At 47.3% G+C, this 20203-nt stretch overlaps 1 protein-coding gene across 4 annotated transcripts in view; it reads left to right on the plus strand.

Moving 5' to 3' along the window:
* ALS2 (alsin Rho guanine nucleotide exchange factor ALS2) overlaps positions 1–20203 on the plus strand; it is a 212120-nt gene that overhangs the window by 43407 nt on the left and 148510 nt on the right. For all 4 annotated transcript variants that reach the window (XM_088460710.1, XM_088460709.1, XM_088460712.1 and 1 more), the window contains 7 exons: positions 904–1058; positions 1619–2523; positions 8520–8877; positions 9034–9202; positions 9348–9444; positions 12862–12939; positions 19124–19300. In XM_088460710.1, the coding sequence (XP_088316836.1) occupies positions 904–1058; positions 1619–2523; positions 8520–8877; positions 9034–9202; positions 9348–9444; positions 12862–12939; positions 19124–19300 (1939 nt within the window). The remainder of the gene's footprint in view (positions 1–903; positions 1059–1618; positions 2524–8519; positions 8878–9033; positions 9203–9347; positions 9445–12861; positions 12940–19123; positions 19301–20203) is intronic.

Raw genomic sequence — 20203 nt, forward strand, 5'->3', positions numbered from 1 at the left:
GGTAGAACGGTCTATATGGCGTTTGTTAGGTAGAACGGTCTATATGGCGTTTGTTAGGTAGAACGGTCTATATGGCGTTTGTTAGGTAGAACGGTCTATATGGCGTTTGTTAGGTAGAACGGTCTATATGGCGTTTGTTAGGTAGAACGGTCTATATGGCGTTTGTTAGGTAGAACGGTCTATATGGCGTTTGTTAGGTAGAACGGTCTATATGGCGTTTGTTAGGTAGAACGGTCTATAAGGCGTTTGTTATTAGCTATACGCAGTAATAAGTGCACAGATTGCCTGTTTGTTGTAGATGTGCCTATAGTACATTGTGGAGGATGAAGTTGCCATCACTGCGGCTGTTCTCCCTCTTTCAATGACTTGTAGTTCTGTTCCCACTAATTATTTACTGCTGTTTATGCCTCGGGTATCCAGACTAATTAAGTGACTGAGTAAAGCTGGGTATACACGTAAAGATTATCTGTCCAACCATCCATCTAGGTGATTGGTTGGAATGAAGATCTGGTAATGTATGGGAGTAACTGATGATCAGCAATTTGCTCCTAAATGCCAGAAAACAGATGAAAATGGCGTCAGACAAGTTGATTAAATGTTTGATCTAAACAATTTGTTCCAACAACAGTTTTTGTCCATTTTCTGGCATTTGGGAGCAAATTGCTGATTGTCATTTACTTTCATACATTACCAGATTTTCATTCCAAGCAATCACCTAGATGGATGGTTGGACAGATAATCTGTACGTGTGTATGCAGCGAGAGAGATATCATCACAGAGAGAGACCTACAGTACTATAGTAATATTGTTTTGAGCAGACTGAGACCTTGTTAAGGACTTTAAAGTTTTATTTTTCTCAGTGTTTCTGTAAATTAATACTGTAAATGTAACTATTGTTGTCAGCTTGGAGGAATCGGAAGGAGCCCAGGAGCGAGGAGCTGTTCATTATTGGCCAGTGGGGACAGCCCGTGTGGCACCAGTGAGACTCTATGGTTTGGGAGCGAGAGCCGTCCTACAAGCCAGCCTGGGACTACATCACGTGCTGCTGCTCACTAGGGGTAGGACTGCTGTGTCTCTATCAGGGCTATATACAAAGAGATTACTGTATGTCCATGGTTTAAATCTCTTTATTCCAATAACTAAAATACCAAAAGTCTTGGAGGTATTTTTTCTTATTCATTAACATGTTGTTATATAATACTGGGATGAGCCACCATAGTGAGTATTGCAACATAAAAGCAAAACATTCAATCAAATAATGTACATTTTATATTAAAGACAAAGGTCAGTTATATATAATAATCTGTATTTGATTTGGCTTTATTATATGTTTGTCTCATAATTATGTGTAATATTCTGTGTACGCTGTCATTCATTCTTCTGACCTCCCTAAATAATCATGTTACTTTGTATTGGTCCTTAGTGGTTAATCTTTGTAACTTGGACTGTGTTACAGCGTATCTTGTCCTCACTGCGTCCTGGCGCTATCAGCCTCGCAGTGACCTGTCTGTGATATTAGACTATAATTATTATTTATAGGACGCCGCACCATATAGAGATTAGAACCTGCTTATGACGGGCAATATGTAATCTACCAAAGTTATTTTTTTTCTTTTAGATGGTGAAGTCTTTAGCTATGGAAAGCAGCCATGGAGGGAGAAGTCACATGACGTCCCAGGCACCGCCCCTGCATTAGAGGAAGCGCTGAGTGGTCAGCGCGTAATATGCGTTGCTGCGGGAAGCTATCACTGTGGCGCTGTAACAGACAATGGAATGGTGTACATGTGGGGGGAGAACACGGCTGGGCAATGTGCCATTGCCGACCACCCATCCATCCCAGAACCTACACCGATCACTATCACTGACCAGGAAAGTTCTCCTCCCCTGTGGGTGCGGGTTATACAGCTGTCATGTGGGGAAGAACACACGCTGGCATTATCCGTCAGCAGGGAAACCTGGGCATGGGGCAGTGGCTGTCAGCTCGGTCTATTAACTTCAACCTTTCCTGTGACTAAACCCCAGAAGGTGGAACATCTTGCCGGGCGGGTTGTGCTCCAGGTAGTCTGCGGGGCTTTTCACAGCTTGGCACTGGTGCAGTGCCCTCTTCCTCAAGAGCTGAAGCCTGTGCCAGAGAGGTGCAATCACTGCAGAGAGCTGCTAATTACAATGACAGAGAAAGAAGACCACGTCATTATATCGGATGCTCACTGCTGCCCGCTGGGGGTGATGTTAGCAGAATCCCAGCCTGATAACAGGACTAGTCCACCTTCCCTAAGCTCTAGAAATACATTTCCAAGAATGGAGCAGAATTCATATTTGCCTGAGATGAAAGAGGACAAGAATAGTCGCAGTCCAAAGCGGACAGAGTCTGACACAGAGGTTGGCACTGATGTGGTCAGCATGTGTGATAGCACAACTGACGAGACCCCCGATAAGCCTGTCTGCAGAAATCCGACACAGTCTGACATTGATCAACCGGCAGAGGAATCCACCCCAGAAAACGCGGTGTCAGAGCATGGACAGGTAAGAGATTGTTCAGCCAGTAAAGCCCTTTCCTCTGCTGTGTGTACTCCTGGGGTACCCCGGTACTTCTCCTCTGCTGTGTGTAACCCTGGGCTACCCCGGTACTTCTCCTCTGCTGTGTGTACCCCTGGGGTACCCCGGTACTTTTCCTCTGCTGTGTGTACACCTGGGGTACCCCGGTACTTTTCCTCTGCTGTGTGTACCCCTGGGCTACCCCTGTACTTCTCCTCTGCTGTGTGTACCCCTGGGCTACCCCGGTACTTCTCCTCTGCTGTGTGTACCCCTGGGGTACCCCGGTACTTCTCCTCTGCTGTGTGTACCCCTGGGGTACCCCGGTACTTCTCCTCTGCTGTGTGTACCCCTGGGGTACCCCGGTACTTCTCCTCTGCTGTGTGTACCCCTGGGGTACCCCGGTACTTCTCCTCTGCTGTGTAATTATGGTGCGTACTCCTGGGGGTATACAATCAGGAAACCGGCTGCCTTAATACCGACAGCCGGCTTCCCGACTGTCATATCCCGGCAAAGGTGAAATGCCGGGCGTCTATATCTAGACTCCAGTCATTTCCCCGATGCCGGGAGACAGGTGCCCAGCATCTCTTCGATCGGGCTGCCGGTGGGGGGAGGGTTAGGTTTAGGGCACCTGCGGGGGACTTTGGGTTAGGCAGCGTGGAAGGGGGGGGGTTAGGCACTTGGGGGGGGGGGGGGGGGGGGGAGGTTAGGCACTTGGGGGGGAGGTTAGGGTTAGGCACCCCTAAGGAGGGTTAGGGGGTTAGGTTAGGTTAGTTTATACTTACCTTAGCGATGATCGGGATTTCCAGCGCTGTCTGGCTTCCGCTGCCGGGAACTCTGCTTTTGTCGGCTAGGCGCTGCCGGGAATCGAACCATGCGGCCGGCGGTATTTCATACCGATTCCCTCCTGGGGTACCCCAGTACTTCTCCTCTGCTGTGTAACATATTCAATTAGCCGCGATAAGCAGCTTTCGGCGAAAAAGTTTAGCTAATGACATCATTTCGCCAGGCAAAAACTTATCCCTATATTCAATTCCAAAGACTTTTCGCGTACGCGGAAAGTCAATGCATTGGCAAAAAAGATTCACCTTTGAAAGCAGGTGGAAAAAAGTGCAGAATTGCGGTTTTGGGGTGTAAAGATGGGGAAACCACCGTGCACCCCTGGGACAGGGCCCCAAAGGTAAACTGCGTCAAAGAAAGCCTAAAAAAAAATTGAACACCCCAAAAATGACTTTGAAAAAGTGGGCAAAAAAGTACATCGTTAGGGGGGTCTGCAAGTATGGGGAACGTGTTTTTTTGATTACAGGTGCTTGCTGAAGGTGCGTTTTTTCAAGTTTTTTAAAAATTAACTTGTGAGAAATGTAACCATGCGTGCACCCATTTTCATGTACCCCAAACCTGCTGGGACTGATTATTTTCACCGAAAAAAACTGCTAAATGCCATTCTTCACCACAGAGACGCTAATTAGCAGATAATGAGAGCATTTCAGTAGGGCTATTCAGGGGCAACTACATTGATCCCCAATGTCAGTGCATCTTTTGAGGGGGGAGGGGGGGGGGCAGGCTGTTTTTCCCCAAATCAGACAGCACTTTTCGCCTGTTTGTTTCGCCAGGTTCCGCTTTCGCGTCCTTTTGGAATTGAATAGGGCGAAAAGCGGGGCCGCTCACTAAAAGTTTTCACCTCTAGAACACGCAGAGTCAGCAAAAAGTACGGCAGGCAAAATCTTTCCGACTTTTCGCGACTTATTGATTATGCCCCTTAGCCACCAGCGTGAGAGGGGAGCATGGTAGGAGAATCTAGTACCATCTACCCAGTGCCAACTTAGCCGCCAGTGTGAGAGGGGAGCATGGTAGGAGAATCTAGTACCATCTACCCAGTGCCAACTTAGCCGCCAGCGTGAGAGGGGAGCATGGTAGGAGAATCTAGTACCCTCTACCCAGTGCCAACTTAGCCGCCAGTGTGAGAGGGGAGCATGGTAGGAGAATCTAGTACCCTCTACCCAGTGCCAACTTAGCCGCCAGCGTGAGAGGGGAGCATGGTAGGAGAATCTAGTACCATCTACCCAGTGCCAACTTAGCCGCCAGTGTGAGAGGGGAGCATGGTAGGAGAATCTAGTACCATCTACCCAGTGCCAACTTAGCCGCCAGCGTGAGAGGGGAGCATGGTAGGAGAATCTAGTACCCTCTACCCAGTGCCAACTTAGCTGCCAGTGTGAGAGGTGAGCATGGTAGGAGAATCTAGTACTTTCTTCCCAGTGCCAACTTAGCCACCAGCATGAGAGGGGAGCATGGTAGGAGAATCTAGTACCTTCTACCCAGTGCCAACTTAGCCGCCAGCATGAGAGGGGAGCGTGGTAGGAGAATACAGTCATCTCTACTCAGTGCCAACTTAGCCGCCAGCGTGAGAGGGGAGTATGGTAGGAGAATCCAGTCATCTCTACCCAGTGCCAACTTAGCCGCCAGCGCGAGAGGGGAGCATGGTAGGAGAATCTAGTACCTTCTACCCAGTGCCAACTTAGCCGCCAGCATGAGAGGGGAGCGTGGTAGGAGAATCTTGTACCTTCTACCCAGTGCCAACTTAGCCACCAGCATGAGAGGGGAGCGTGGTAGGAGAATCTAGTACCTTCTACCCAGTGCCAACTTAGCCGCCAGCGTGAGAGGGGAGTATGGTAGGAGAATCTAGTACCCTCTACCCAGTGCCGACTTAGCCGCCTGCGTGAGAGGGGAGTATGGTAGGAGAATACAGTCATCTCTACTCAGTGCCAACTTAGCCGCCAGCGTGAGAGGGGAGTATGGTAGGAGAATCCGGTCATCTCTACCCAGTGCCAACTTAGCCACCAGCATGAGAGGGGAGCGTGGTAGGAGAATCTAGTACCTTCTACCCAGTGCCAACTTAGCCGCCAGCATGAGAGGGGAGTATGGTAGGAGAATCCAGTACCCTCTACCCAGTGCCAACTTAGCCGCCAGCGTGAGAGGGGAGCATGGTAGGAGAATCTAGTACCCTCTACCCAGTGCCGACTTAGCCACCAGAGCGAGAGGGGAGCATGGTAGGATAATCTAGAACCTCTACCCAGTGCCAACTTAGCCGCCAGCGTGAGAGGGGAGCATGGTAGGAGAATCCAGTCATCTCTACCCAGTGCCAACTTAGCCGCCAGCGTGAGAGGGGAGCATGGTAGGAGAATCCAGTCATCTCTACTCAGTGCCAACTTAGCCGCCAGCGTGAGAGGGGAGCATGGTAGGAGAATCTAGTACCCTCTACCCATGCCAACTTAGCCACCAGCGTGAGAGGGGAGCATGGTAGTAGAATACAGTACCCTCTACCCATGCCAACTTAGCCGCCAGCGTGAGAGGGGAGCATGGTAGGAGAATCTAGTACCCTCTACCCAGTGCCGACTTAGCCGCCAGCGTGAGAGGGGAGCATGGTAGGAGAATCCAGTCATCTCTACCCAGTGCCGACTTAGCCGCCAGCGTGAGAGGGGAGCATGGTAGTAGAATCTAGTACCCTCTACCCATGCCAACTTAGCCGCCAGCGTGAGAGGGGAGCATGGTAGGAGAATCTAGTACCTTCTACCCAGTGCCAACTTAGCCGCCAGCGTGAGAGGGGAGCATGGTAGGAGAATCTAGTACCTTCTACCCAGTGCCAACTTAGTCGCCAGCGTGAGAGGGGAGCATGGTAGGAGAATCCAGTCATCTCTACCCAGTGCCAACTTAGCCGCCAGCGTGAGAGGGGAGCATGGTAGGAGAATCTAGTACCCTCTACCCATGCCGACTTACCCGCCAGCGTGAGAGGGGAGCATGGTAAGAGAATCCAGGCACCTCTACTCAGTGCCAACTTAGCCGCCAGCGTGAGAGGGGAGCATGGTAGGAGAATCTAGTACCCTCTACCCATGCCAACTTAGCCGCCAGCGTGAGAGGGGAGCATGGTAGGAGAATCCAGTCATCTCTACCCAGTGCCAACTTAGCCGCCAGCGTGAGAGGGGAGCATGGTAGGAGAATTTAGTACCCTCTACCCAGTGCCAACTTAGCCGCCAGCGTGAGAGGGGAGCATGGTAGGAGAATCTAGTACCCTCTACCCAGTGCCAACTTAGCCGCCAGCGTGAGAGGGGAGCATGGTAGGAGAATCCAGTCATCTCTACCCAGTGCCAACTTAGCCGCCAGCGTGAGAGGGGAGCATGGTAGGAGAATCTAGTACCCTCTACCCATGCCGACTTACCCGCCGGCGTGAGAGGGGAGCATGGTAGGAGAATCCAGGCACCTCTACTCAGTGCCAACTTAGCCGCCAGCGTGAGAGGGGAGCATGGTAGGAGAATCTAGTACCCTCTACCCATGCCAACTTAGCCGCCAGCGTGAGAGGGGAGCATGGTAGGAGAATTTAGTACCCTCTACCCAGTGCCAACATAGCCACCAGCGTGAGAGGGGAGCATGGTAAGAGAATCTAGTACCTTCTTCCCAGTGCCAACTTAGCCGCCAGCGTGAGAGGGGAGCATGGTAGGAGAATACAGTACCCTCTACCCATGCCAACTTAGCCGCCAGCGTGAGAGGGGAGCATGGTAGGAGAATCTAGTTCCTTCTACCCAGTGCCAACTTAGTCGCCAGCGTGAGAGGGGAGTATGGTAGGAGAATCCAGTCATCTCTTCCCAGTGCCAACTTAGCCGCCAGCGTGAGAGGGGAGCATGGTAGGAGAATCTAGTACCCTCTAGCCAGTGCCAATGTAACTGCCAGCGTGAGAGGGGAGTATGGTAGGAGAATAAAGTACCCTCTACATCGTGCGAGAGGGGATTACAGTAGGAGAACAGTCGAGCACTAATACCTCCCCCAATCACAAGACCGGGTTGGCTCATCAGCACGATTATGGGCCGAGGTCTCAGCCATCAGTATCACACTGTACACAGAATGCCTCATGCTCTATCTATGCTGGTACGATCGGCCAGGGGTAGGCAGCAGTGCTTTCACTTTAGGTGCCAGATGTTCAACATATTCATAGTGCCACCCCATTGTAACCTATGCAGACATCGGAGGCACCGAGCTCTCCCGTCACACGCACAATACTGTATGTCCTGGCGGGCTGTAACCTATGCAGACATCGGAGGCACCGAGCTCTCCGTCACACGCACAATACTGTATGTCCTGGCAGGCTGTAACCTATGGAGACATCGGAGGCACCGAGCTCTCCCGTCACACGCACAATACTGTATGTCCTGGCAGGCTGTAACCTATGCATACATTGGAGGCACCGAGCTCTCCCGTCACACGCGCAATACTGTATGTCCTGGCAGGCTGTAACCTATGCAGACATCGGAGGCACCGAGCTCTCCCGTCACACGCGCAATACTGTGTCCTGGCAGGCCGTAACCTATGGAGACATCGGAGGCACCGAGCTCTCCCGTCACACGCGCAATACTGTATGTCCTGGCAGGCTGTAACCTATGCAGACATCGGAGGCACCGAGCTCTCCCGTCACACGCGTAATACTGTATGTCCTGGCAAGCTGTAACCTATGCAGACATCGGAGGCACCGAGCTCTCCCGTCACACGCGCAATACTGTATGTCCTGGCAGGCTGTACAAAGTGCTGTAGAACCAGGACAGGTAGTAGAACGTTCCCTGTGTATGGGGGCAGACCTTCTCCTATGCTCAGTTGGGGATCGTCTGGATCCTGGAATATTCGGACAGTGTTTGATAAAAGGAATAGAAACACAAAACACGGACAGCCTAGCAATGGGAGAATATTCTGGTCCTCAACCAGCCCAGACGGTAAATTATTAACACCCACGTTTAGTGACTTCGCTATTTCCTTTTTAGCAGCCGCAAATATTCTTTTTTTTTTTTTTTTTTTTTTTTTTTTTTACATTCAATTTATTTTTTTAAATTAAGAAAAGAGCATATTGTTAAAAACTATTTGAAATATTTGACCGTGCCAGTTAAGTGGTTAATTAAAATATAATATATATAGTAATGTGTTTTTTTTTTTCTTTCATGATCGAACAGCAAAAGTTACAGGAACTAAGTGATTGCTTTCTAAGTACTTCAACGACTCCAGCATCGGCTCTCAACAGCCTGGTAGTGTCCTGTGCCTCAGCCGTCACCTTCCGAGTAGCCGCTACCTGTGAAGCCGGAGCTTTGTCCCTCAAGAAAGTGATGAACTTTTATTCTGGACCAGTGAGTGATGCAGGAGCTCCGATTGCGGTGGGGCCTGTGGTGCAGGAGGGACTGAGAGACATTCGGGAAGAACAAGTCAAACTTGAGTCTATGCAGGGCAAGAAAAGCTCCAGCCTGGTGGATATAAGAGAGGAGGAAGCTGAAGCCGGGAGCAGAAGACTTTCCCTGCCAGGGCTCCTTTCCCAAGGTAACATACACCGTGCAGAGTCCTGTCTTTACCTTAGGTAACAGTGATTCAGCCTGACCAGACCTTTAGAAGTACAGTTTTATAAAAATGTAACTAAACATATATATAATATAATGAATAGTGTGCGGCTAAGTGCACTCCATGTTTTATCGGTAGTTTCTCCAAGACTCCTGCGGAAGGCTGGGCGCGCTCGCATGAGGACTGTGGCACTGACCCCTACAAACAGTGGAGAGGCCGACGTATTGCTGCCATGCTTAAGGACTGAAGTTTGGAGTTGGGGAAGAGGAAAAGAGGGACAGCTGGGGCATGGAGATGTCTTGCCGAGGTAAGATGCCCTCTTAGTGCGTGTTTGCCAGCTTTTATTACAATCATTTGTTATTTTAATATTCTATTGTTTTACATTTCAGTTTGATCATTAAATGGTTAAATGTAACAAAACTTAGATTTACTGATTCCCTTATACACTGTAGGTTACAGCCACTGTGTGTCCGCAGCATGGATGGCAAAGAGGTGGTACAGCTGGCAGCTGGCAGCCACCATTCAGTCGCTCTTACAGCCACGGCACAGGTAACACCTCACTTCCTTCTCTCCATTTATTTATTGGGGCTGTGCACATACAGATACAGTGTATACTGCCATAGCAGGGACTTCGTTTTCCAATTGTAGTTCTAATGAGGAAGGGGAGGTCACACCTGGGGCGTATAAAAGGCTCAAGCCATCAAGTTTTATGTGTCCATGATGGAGTGATTGGAGGGAGATTCCCTAAATTCTCGTCACGTAGACCAGGTTGCCCTGAATTCCTCATAGCGATGTAAATGGGTAACGTGATATTGTCCTTGGCCCTGTAATAATCACATTTCACTGCCTGTCCTTCGAGGTGGATACAGATCACCTCCTTGGTAAAATGGCTCAGATGTTTAATGGAGAAGTAGTCGGTATCCCGGAGTGTGGGATGCCGACTGTCTGAATACCGGCGACGAAATCCCGACAGGTCGGGAACCCGGAACTAGTATCCCAACCGCCGGCATCCCGAAGGTAAGTATCGGTGTCTTAGGGGGAGGTTAGGGTTAGGCATTACGGGGAGGGTTAGGATTAGGGTGCAGGGAGGGGTAGTTTAGGTTTAGGCACTAGGGGTGGACATTGGGTTTAGGCACCGGGTAGGGAGTGTTAGGTTTAGGGTGCAGGGAGTGAGAGGTTAGGTTTAGGCACTAGGGGAGAGGTTAGGGTTAGGCACCGGGGAGGGAGGGTTAGAGTAGGGGTTAGAAAAGTACTTACCTGTCTTCCTATGGCTGTCGGGATTCTGGCTGTCAGTATTCTGACCAGCGGTGACCCGACAGCCGGGATTTCATACCCAACCCGTTTAATGAATGATCTCTGATATTCGTGATATCTGGGAGCTCTGGATTCTTCCTTTCCATTCAAATCAAAGGGGTAACAATAGAACAAATACTGTACATTTGTAATTATGATATTATGTGTTCAAAAGTAATTTTGTTTCGTTAAATTAAATTCGGAAATCAAGGACACATTGACCATGAGTTCCCTGCTGAGTGTCTCCTGCTACTACTATGCTTGGCACTGTTCTCCTCTTGTCACCTACTACCCCTCCTCCCTGTTACCTGTGTCTCTCTCCCCCCCCCCCCCCCCCCCCCCTTTCACTTACCTTAGGTACACAGTGGGAGCAGTGGCCAGGAAGGAGTATGCCGAATCGTCCCGTTCCTGCCCGATGCTTCTCTTGCACTGTCCTGTGTGTGTAGCACGGTGTGTTATCCTAGCAGCAGTGTAAGAGCTGGTTCCCATGATACGACAAGTCACTAATAGGCTAGACGTGCGCTGACTAGGTCCCAACCTGTCAGTAATTAAGAGCCGCAGCATTACATGGTACAGGGACTCGTGGTTATCTTCTGTGGCTGGCGCAGTGGACTTGATATGCACCCACCAATGAGAACGGAATCATCCGGATGAGTAAATATTGCTATTCCTGGAGAGGACACATGACCCACAGCCCCCTGACCAGTCCTGTGTATTTCCAGGACCAAAAATATCAAATAGCATTCTGGCATTGGGATCCCCTTAATGAGTGATTGAGAGAGAGGAATGATAAATGACGGCCAGGCAGTGGACTTGATGAACTCAGCAGATGGTGGTTTTGTCAACTGTGCGGGTGAGACGGGGAGGGGTTGGAGACACAAGATGAATGGATGACAATGAGCTCAGCCTTGAACATAGCTTGTGAAAGAGATATCCAAGAGGTGATGGCGGATAGACCAGTGTTTTCCAAACCAGGGTCCTCATGGCCCACTCGCAGTCCTGACATTATGGATATTCCTGCTTCAGCACAGGTAGGTAAATCAAACTGAGGTAATAATTAAGCCACCTGTGCTCATGCATAGATATCCTTAGTACCTGGACTGTGAGTGGGCCATGAGGACTTTGTTTGGGAAATACAGGGATAGATACTTTGAGATGTGTGAATGGAGGGAAGGGGAGAGGTCAGGAGTACAGGTAGATTTGGTTGTCGTAGGCATTAAAGTGATACCGAGGAGAGAAAGCTCATAATCTCACCAAGTGGGGGGATGTGTAGAGTGAAAAGCGTTGGAGGCCCAGGACTGAGCCTTGAGGGACACCTACAGGGAGCTGGAGATAGGAGGAACCAGAAGGTGGAGGTAATGATGGAGAAGGAATGCTTAGAGAAATAGGAGATATTCCAAGAGGTGTCACTAAAACTGAGCAAGTGAAGATAGCTGAGAAGTGGTGGATGGTCGACTGTGTGAAAGGCTGCAGAGAGATCTTAAAGGGTGAGGACAGAGAAGTGACCTTGGGTTTCGCGGAGAGGAGGTCATTGGTGACTTTAGTTAGGGCTATTTCTGCATAGTGGAGGAGATGAAAGTTGGATTGTAGAATTTAGAACGATACTCACCGAAATGTTAAGGACATTATGGTGTCTTGTTCCAAAGTTACTGCTTAGTAAAGGTAAAACAGAATGTTAGGTGTATTTTATTTCAGAATAATTTGGTCACCATCGTCCTTATTTTGGGCATATTGGTGATCTTTCCCATAAGGTCAGGTGGTTTCTTTGACCCTTTCATTTCGTCACTTGCTTGAGGAGTGTGTTTGCCAAGGACGTTGCTAGGACTTGCCCAGACCTGTGTTAGGTAACTCCAACCTTTATTCCCTTAATGACCGGTATAGGAAGTGGAAATCTTGCACTGATCATTGACCCCGGTAGACAAACGCCGGTGCTGCTTACATTTCTCCATAGTGGGTGATGAAGTATGTATGGGGGAGAGGACCATGTATTCTACTTCTCCCATCGCTAGTCTGCTTTTCTTCTGCACATGTGCTGCATTATAGCCATACAGTTATATGGTCAGAGGTGGCCTGTTGGGATGTTCTAATACCCCATGCCTTTTCTACTTCTGGGTTTGTAAATAAAAAAATTATAAATAATAAAAATCCATTTTGTGTAGAACGTTCCCGCTGACACCTACCTGTACTTTATTTATGTTACAGAACCCAAAAGTGGACAACCTCTTTCCACGTAGTTTTTCTTCTTTTTTAACATTTTATAATGAGCTACTGAATATATGTAACTGTCCCAAATATTAAATTGCAGAGGGACTCCGTTGGGTACTTATGTAAGTGTCACAATATTACTTGTAGCAGTGACACACACAAATTATCTTTCTTCAAGCAGGTTCTGGAATATGAAAATATTTCAGTGGTTTGTATTTTATTTTAGCTCTAGGTGTGTTCTGGAACCGCTTTAGTTACAGTTTCACACCTTAGATAGCTTATTATTCTACTTTTGTCAATACATTTAAATTTACAGTAAAATGATGCCTGCCCTTATATTTACTGATCATTTATAGTAACTATGGTGTCTTTTCCCTTTATCAAATGCTATTTTATGTGGTTTTCATTGGTCCTTGCTGGTCACCAGCTCTGTAATGTGTACATTATATAATTTGTGTCGTTCTTCAGGTTTATTCCTGGGGAAGTAATGTGTCCGGGCAGCTTGGCCACCTGCAGTCACCTACAACAATGCCACGTCTTGTAAAGGTACGTGGCCATGTAATGCTTGTGGCTGTTATGCACAGTAGCTGCGTAGCTTTTATGATGTGCATAAATATATATATTGTGTGTTACATCATGTAAAGGTGTGGTAATTCTGTTCATGGAGACAGTCAGTCACAGCCAAGCTCTTGTAGCCCAGTGTCTAGTACAGAGCACATCTCATCGTCCCTCTGTTGCTGCGCGGACGTTAGTCCTTGCCAGGTTTTGGGCCACTAAACAAATGCTGAAATGACTCCAGCTCTATTCTTGGTTGCTCTGGTTGCTTATATAGCTACAGTATAAACTCCCCAGAAAGTGAAAGTTTACAGAACTTTGACAGTCCCTACGAATCCATATTTCTCTAACCATACGGTCGCTGGACCTTTTGGAACCCTGGATATATAGGGAGTCCCATCATGCTGGGCACACCTTCACTTCCAGCTCCACACTCCTTCCACTCCAAGGCCACAACCAAGATCTTTACGCTTCTGCACTGGGCTTGAGTAATTCTGTATTCTCCAAGGTATATAAGACATAATTCCAGGAATAGTAGTAACACATGCACTTTCATCACAGCAATTCATTGGATCTACTGGAGATCACTAGAGGAAAAGAAAATGGATATAATCCCCTTTTCTTCCTCAGTCCTTCATGTCAGCCTTATTATGGGTACTTTAGGTAGAGACAGGAAGAAGCTCCAGACCACTCAGCTCCTATGATGACATAAGGTGGCTCCTTCTGTGAATCCTGGTCTTTTTCTTGTCTCTTAGGCTAGGTTGTGTTTGTTTTAGGGTTTTCCTACAATGACTGGTCCAGCGATTGTGTCTTTCTGCAGCCTGAAGTCGTAGTGATGTGGGCTGACTTTCTGGGGATTGTTAGTTGTGCACTAGTCACTGGCAAATGTGATGTGAAGGACGTTATTATTTAGGCCCTGTTAGATACACCTGAACCCTAATAAGGGTTTACCTATGAACTACTACTCCTAGATACTCCATGATGTACTTAGACAGTGTTTCCTCACAGCCTGCTGGGAAGATTTTCATGCTGATTGTTCCCAGCTTGAAGTCATTCCTGTCCAGCCCTCAAATCAACTACTATGGGGGGGGGGGGGTAGATTCTTTGTAATGATTAATTTCTGCAGTGACATGGTTCCAAGCATTGATTTAGATCAGAGGTTCTCAGCCTCACTTTTCAGTCATTGTTTCCTGACGATATGAGGGTATGGCACACAACTGTACCAGAAGCCATGCCATGATGGGTGAGATGGCAAAGATCGTGGTTTGGGCGGATTTCCTTAGTGAGAAGGACGTTTTGTCAAAGGAATGGAAAAGTAACTGAGGGATTCCAGCTCTTCATTAGACTATTTGGATGTCTGCAGATAGACCTGTTGACAATGAATCAGAATGTCAAACCGCCTCGCGGATAATAAGGCAGCTGTAATAGCGATTTATATCATCATGGCCGAGAGAACTCTGGTTCACAATCGCCCATGAGATGTTGTGCAAAGAACTCTGGCCTCTACCAATTCTTCACCCAGATCCAGCGAGTCTAAATGCAATGCCACAAAGGCTGAGTGGGCGCTAATAGATACAATTCTGACAGACAAAATAATCACTTCTCAATATACTAAATGGAGTAACCTTTGCGCACAAAAGAAGCAGCTGATATTTTGTTCCGGTGTTATCAAACCGGATATACATAATGATTTGAAAAATAACGCGCTCCACCTTGCATCCAGTCAGTTTAGCGCGTTATTTTTTATTTATTTGTGAAATAATTAGTTCTGTTACTAGCAAGGAAATAAGTGTAATACACTTCTGATGGAAGAGTGTGGGAAATAGTCAGGTCCATCAGAAGCGTATTACAGACTGTGGGAAATAATCAGTTCCACCAGAAGCGTATTACAGAGAGTGTGGGAAATAGTCAGGTACATCAGAAGCGTATTACAGAGTGTGGGAAATAGGTCCATCAGAAGCGTGTTACAGACTGTGGGAAATAGTCAGTTCCATCAGAAGCGTATTACAGAGTGTGGGATATAGTCAGGTACATCAGAAGCGTATTACAGAGTGTGGGATATAGTCAGGTCCATCAGAAGCGTATTACAGAGTGTGGGATATAGTCAGGTCCATCAGAAGCGTATTACAGAGTGTGGGAAATAGGTCCATCAGAAGCGTATTACAGAGTGTGGGATATAGTCAGGTACATCAGAAGCGTATTACAGAGTGTGGGAAATAGTCAGTTCCATCAGAAGCGTATTACAGAGTGTGGGATATAGTCAGGTCCATCAGAAGCGTATTACAGAGAGTGTGGGAAATAGTCAGGTCCATCAGAAGTGTATTACAGAGTGTGGGAAATAGGTCCATCAGAAGCGTATTACAGACTGTGGGAAATAGTCAGTTCCATCAGAAGCGTATTACAGAGTGTGGGAAATAGTCAGGTACATCAGAAGCGTATTACAGAGTGTGGGAAATAGTCAGGTCCATCAGAAGTGTATTACAGAGTGTGGGAAATAGGTCCATCAGAAGCGTATTACAGACTGTGGGAAATAGTCAGTTCCATCAGAAGCGTATTACAGAGTGTGGGAAATAGTCAGGTACATCAGAAGCGTATTACAGAGTGTGGGAAATAGTCAGGTACATCAGAAGCGTATTACAGAGTGTGGGAAATAGGTCCATCAGAAGCGTATTACAGAGTGTGGGAAATAGTCAGTTCCATCAGAAGCGTATTACAGAGTGTGGGAAATAATCAGGTCCATCAGAAGCGTATTACAGAGTGTGGGAAATAGGTCCATCAGAAGCGTATTACAGAGTGTGGGATATAGTCAGGTCCATCAGAAGCGTATTACAGAGTGTGGGATATAGTCAGGTCCATCAGAAGCGTATTACAGAGTGTGGGAAATAGTCAGTTCCATCAGAAGCGTATTACAGAGTGTGGGATATAGTCAGGTCCATCAGAAGCGTATTACAGAGTGTGGGATATAGTCAGGTCCATCAGAAGCGTATTACAGAGTGTGGGAAATAGTCAGTTCCATCAGAAGCGTATTACAGAGTGTGGGATATAGTCAGGTCCATCAGAAGCGTATTACAGAGTGTGGGATATAGTCAGGTCCATCAGAAGCGTATTACAGAGAGTGGGAAATAATCAGGCCCATCAGAAGCGTATTACAGAGTGTGGGAAATATGAATTTCCGGATCTGGAACTAAATTGAATCCAGTGAAGGCAGTTTAGCGCAAGGTGATGGAGCGATTTGCAACCTTGAAGGTACCGATTTCTCCCGTATAAGAAACTGGCGTCAGGGGAGCTAATTGTCCAGTTCTCTCAAGCAGTAGAACAAACTTGTCCTTGAATATGTCTTTTGTGGCTCCTTGGGACTTGAACTTGATTTTATATTTTATCCTCTGCCTATGAACCTTAGTAAGAAGTGTCACTAAGATTTCAGAAACTTAAAGCTATTGCCTTCGAAGCGATTCTTCGGCCAAGAGAGCGTTTTACAAGCCCTTTAGGCTGGAGAGCCTATTCTGAAGATGCTCTTAGACAGTGCGGTGTTAAGGACCAATCTAACTTTTGCCTAAAGTGTCCATCATGCGCTGGGAAGCTTCCAGACTGTGGTGGGAGAAATAAACAGCTAAGTAAGTGCAGAAGCCGGGGATATATTTAAGCGCACGGACCTCTCACTGCCGCATCATCTGCCCTTATGGTTAAACAAGCTCCTTGGACGGAGAAGTAGCGGCTGGTAAGCGCCTACGTCCCGGGACAATATCTAACTCCATGTTTATAAGTTACCTATGTGCCTACAGTAAGTGGCTAAAATCCTAAGAATACTTCTCCTACACATGACATTACCCTATTTTATCTTACATGCCCTCCTGTGAGAGGTATAAGACATACATTGCCCTATTGTTCTTACATGCCCTCCTGTGAGAGGTATAAGACATACATTGCCCTATTGTATCTTACATGCCCTCCTGTGTGAGGTATAAGACATACATTGCCCGATTATTCTTACATGCCCTCCTGTGAGAGGTATAAGACATACATTGCCCTATTGCTCTTACATGCCCTCCTGTGAGAGGTAGAAGACATACATTGCCCTATTGTTCTTACATGTCCTCCTGTGAGGTATAAGACATACATTGCCCTATTGTACTTACATGCCCTCCTGTGTGAGGCATAAGACATGCATTGCCCTATTGTTCTTACATGCCCTCCTGTGAGAGGTATAAGACATACATTGCCCTATTGTTCTTACATGCCCTCCTGTGAGAGGTATAAGACATACATTGCCCTATTGTTCTTACATGCCCTCCTGTGAGAGGTATAAGACATGCATTGCCCTATTGCTCTTACATGTCCTCCTGTGAGGTATAAGACATACATTGCCCTATTGTTCTTACATGCCCTCCTGTGAGAGGTATAAGACATACATTGCCCTATTGTTCTTACATGCCCTCCTGTGAGAGGTATAAGACATACATTGCCCTATTGTTCTTGCCCTCCTGTGTGAGGTATAAGACATACATTGCCCTATTGTTCTTACATGCCCTCCTGTGGGGTATAAGACATGCATTGCCCTATTGTACTTACATGCCCTCCTGTGAGGTATAAGACATACATTGCCCTATTGCTCTTACATGCCCTCCTGTGAGAGGTATAAGACATACATTGCCCTATTGCTCTTACATGCCCTCCTGTGAGAGGTATAAGACATACATTGCCCTATTGTTCTTACATGTCCTCCTGTGTGAGGTATAAGACATGCATTGCCCTATTCTTACATGCCCTCCTGTGAGAGGTATAAGACATACATTGCCCTATTGTATCTTACATGCCCTCCTGTGAGAGGTATAAGACATACATTGCCCTATTGTATCTTACATGCCCTCCTGTGAGAGGTATAAGACATACATTGCCCTATTGTATCTTACATGCCCTCCTGTGAGAGGTATAAGACATACATTGCCCTATTGTTCTTACATGCCATCCTGTGTGAGGTATAAGACATACATTGCCCTATTGTTCTTACATGCCCTCCTGTGAGAGGTATAAGACATACTTTGCCCTATTGTACTTACATGTCCTCCTGTGTGAGGTATAAGACATACATTGCCCTATTGTATCTTACATGCCCTCCTGTGTGAGGTATAAGACATACATTGCCCTATTGCTCTTACATGCCCTCCTGTGTGAGGTATAAGACATACATTGCCCTATTGCTCTTACATGCCCTCCTGTGTGAGGTATAAGACATGCATTGCCCTATTGTACTTACATGGCCCTCCTGTGAGGTATAAGACATACATTGCTCTATTGTATCTTACATGGCCCTCCTGTGAGGTATAAGACATACATTGCTCTATTGTATCTTACATGCCCTCCTGTGAGAGGTATAAGACATGCATTGCCCTATTCTTACATGCCCTCCTGTGAGAGGTATAAGACATGCATTGCCCTATTCTTACATGCCCTCCTGTGAGAGGTATAAGACATGCATTGCCCTATTGCACTTACATGTCCTCCTGTGTGAGGTATAAGACATACATTGCCCTATTGCTCTTACATGTCCTCCTGTGTGAGGTATAAGACATACATTGCCCTATTGCACTTACATGTCCTCCTGTGAGAGGTATAAGACATACATTGCCCTATTGCTCTTACATGTCCTCCTGTGAGAGGTATAAGACATACATTGCCCTATTGTATCTTACATGTCCTCCTGTGAGGCATAAGATATACATTGCCCTATTGCTCTTACATGCCCTCCTGTGTGAGGTATAAGACATACATTGCCCTATTGTATCTTACATGCCCTCCTGTGTGAGGTATAAGACATACATTGCCCTATTGTTCTTACATGCCCTCCTGTGAGAGGTATAAGACATACATTGCCCTATTGTATCTTACATGCCCTCCTGTGAGAGGTATAAGACATGCATTGCCCTATTGTTCTTACATGCCCTCCTGTGGGGTATAAGACATGCATTGCCCTATTGTACTTACATGCCCTCCTGTGAGAGGTATAAGACATACATTGCCCTATTGCTCTTACATGCCCTCCTGTGAGAGGTATAAGACATACATTGCCCTATTGTACTTACATGCCCTCCTGTGAGAGGTGATTGCTATGTTGGTATTGGCGGTGGTACTTTGCGTTGGATTGAAGTGTCTGGCCTTTCTCTATGCCCCATACTAGGTGTCTGAGGATGACGGCGTGTGCTGTGTAGCTGCAGGACAGGATTATTCTCTCTTTCTCGCACATGGAAAAAACAAGTTTGAGCCCATTGTCTATTATAGTGGACTGAATGCGTCTGACCATCCCTGTGGTGTGGACAGAATTCGGTTACCAGTGCAGCTGGCTGATTGTGATAAGGTAAGCTATAGTCTTAGTCAAGACCATCGCGACCATCGAGCTTGCGACGAGACCCTTGTGGTAGGGTCTCGTGGCCGCAAGCCCCAGGGAGCTTTTGGCTCAATCAGAGCCGAAAGCTCTACCACTGACATCACTTGTGATGTCAGTTGGGCCCCCCCAGACGGTAGGCGTTATTATGTGAATGTCTCCGTCTGGACAGCCACCCCCCCCGGCCCCCCCACCAAAGGGGGCGTTCTGTCACTCAACATTGACAGCATGCCCCCTTTGGTGCGAGACCCGGAGTAACGGATTGCCCGTTGCTATCAGGGTCGCACGCATGCGCATGACTGAGCCAGCTCCGTAGTGCGCATGCGCTCTGTGCCACCATCGATCCGGATGCGAGCGCTCAACGATTGCGACCGGGTCTAAATCAGGCCCTGTGTGTAGTGAGCAGTGAGAAGGAGGATGTGATGGTAATGTGAGAACAGTGTGTAGTGTGCAGTGAGAAGGAGGATGTGATGGTAATGTGAGAGCAGTGTGTAGTGAGGAGGAGGATGTGATGGTAATGTGAGAACAGTGTGTAGTGAGAAGGAGGATGTGATGGTAATGTGAGAACAGTGTGTAGTGAGAAGGAGGATGTGATGGTAATGTGAGAACAGTGTGTAGTGTGTAGTGAGAAGGGGGATGTGATGGTAATGTGAGAACAGTGTGTAGTGTGCAGTGAGAAGGAGGATGTGATAGTAATGTGAGAACAGTGAGCAGTGAGAAGGAGGATGTGATGGTAATGTGAGAACAGTGTGTAGTGAGAAGGAGGATGTGATGGTAATGTGAGAACAGTGTGTAGTGAGAAGGAGGATGTGATGGTAATGTGAGAACAGTGTGTAGTGTGCAGTGAGAAGGAGGATGTGTTAGTAATGTGAGAAC

The sequence above is a fragment of the Taudactylus pleione genome, unplaced genomic scaffold (genome assembly GCF_031769625.1).
Source record: "Taudactylus pleione unplaced genomic scaffold, aTauple2 ptg000976l, whole genome shotgun sequence".
NCBI classification, from domain to species: Eukaryota; Metazoa; Chordata; class Amphibia; order Anura; family Myobatrachidae; genus Taudactylus; species Taudactylus pleione.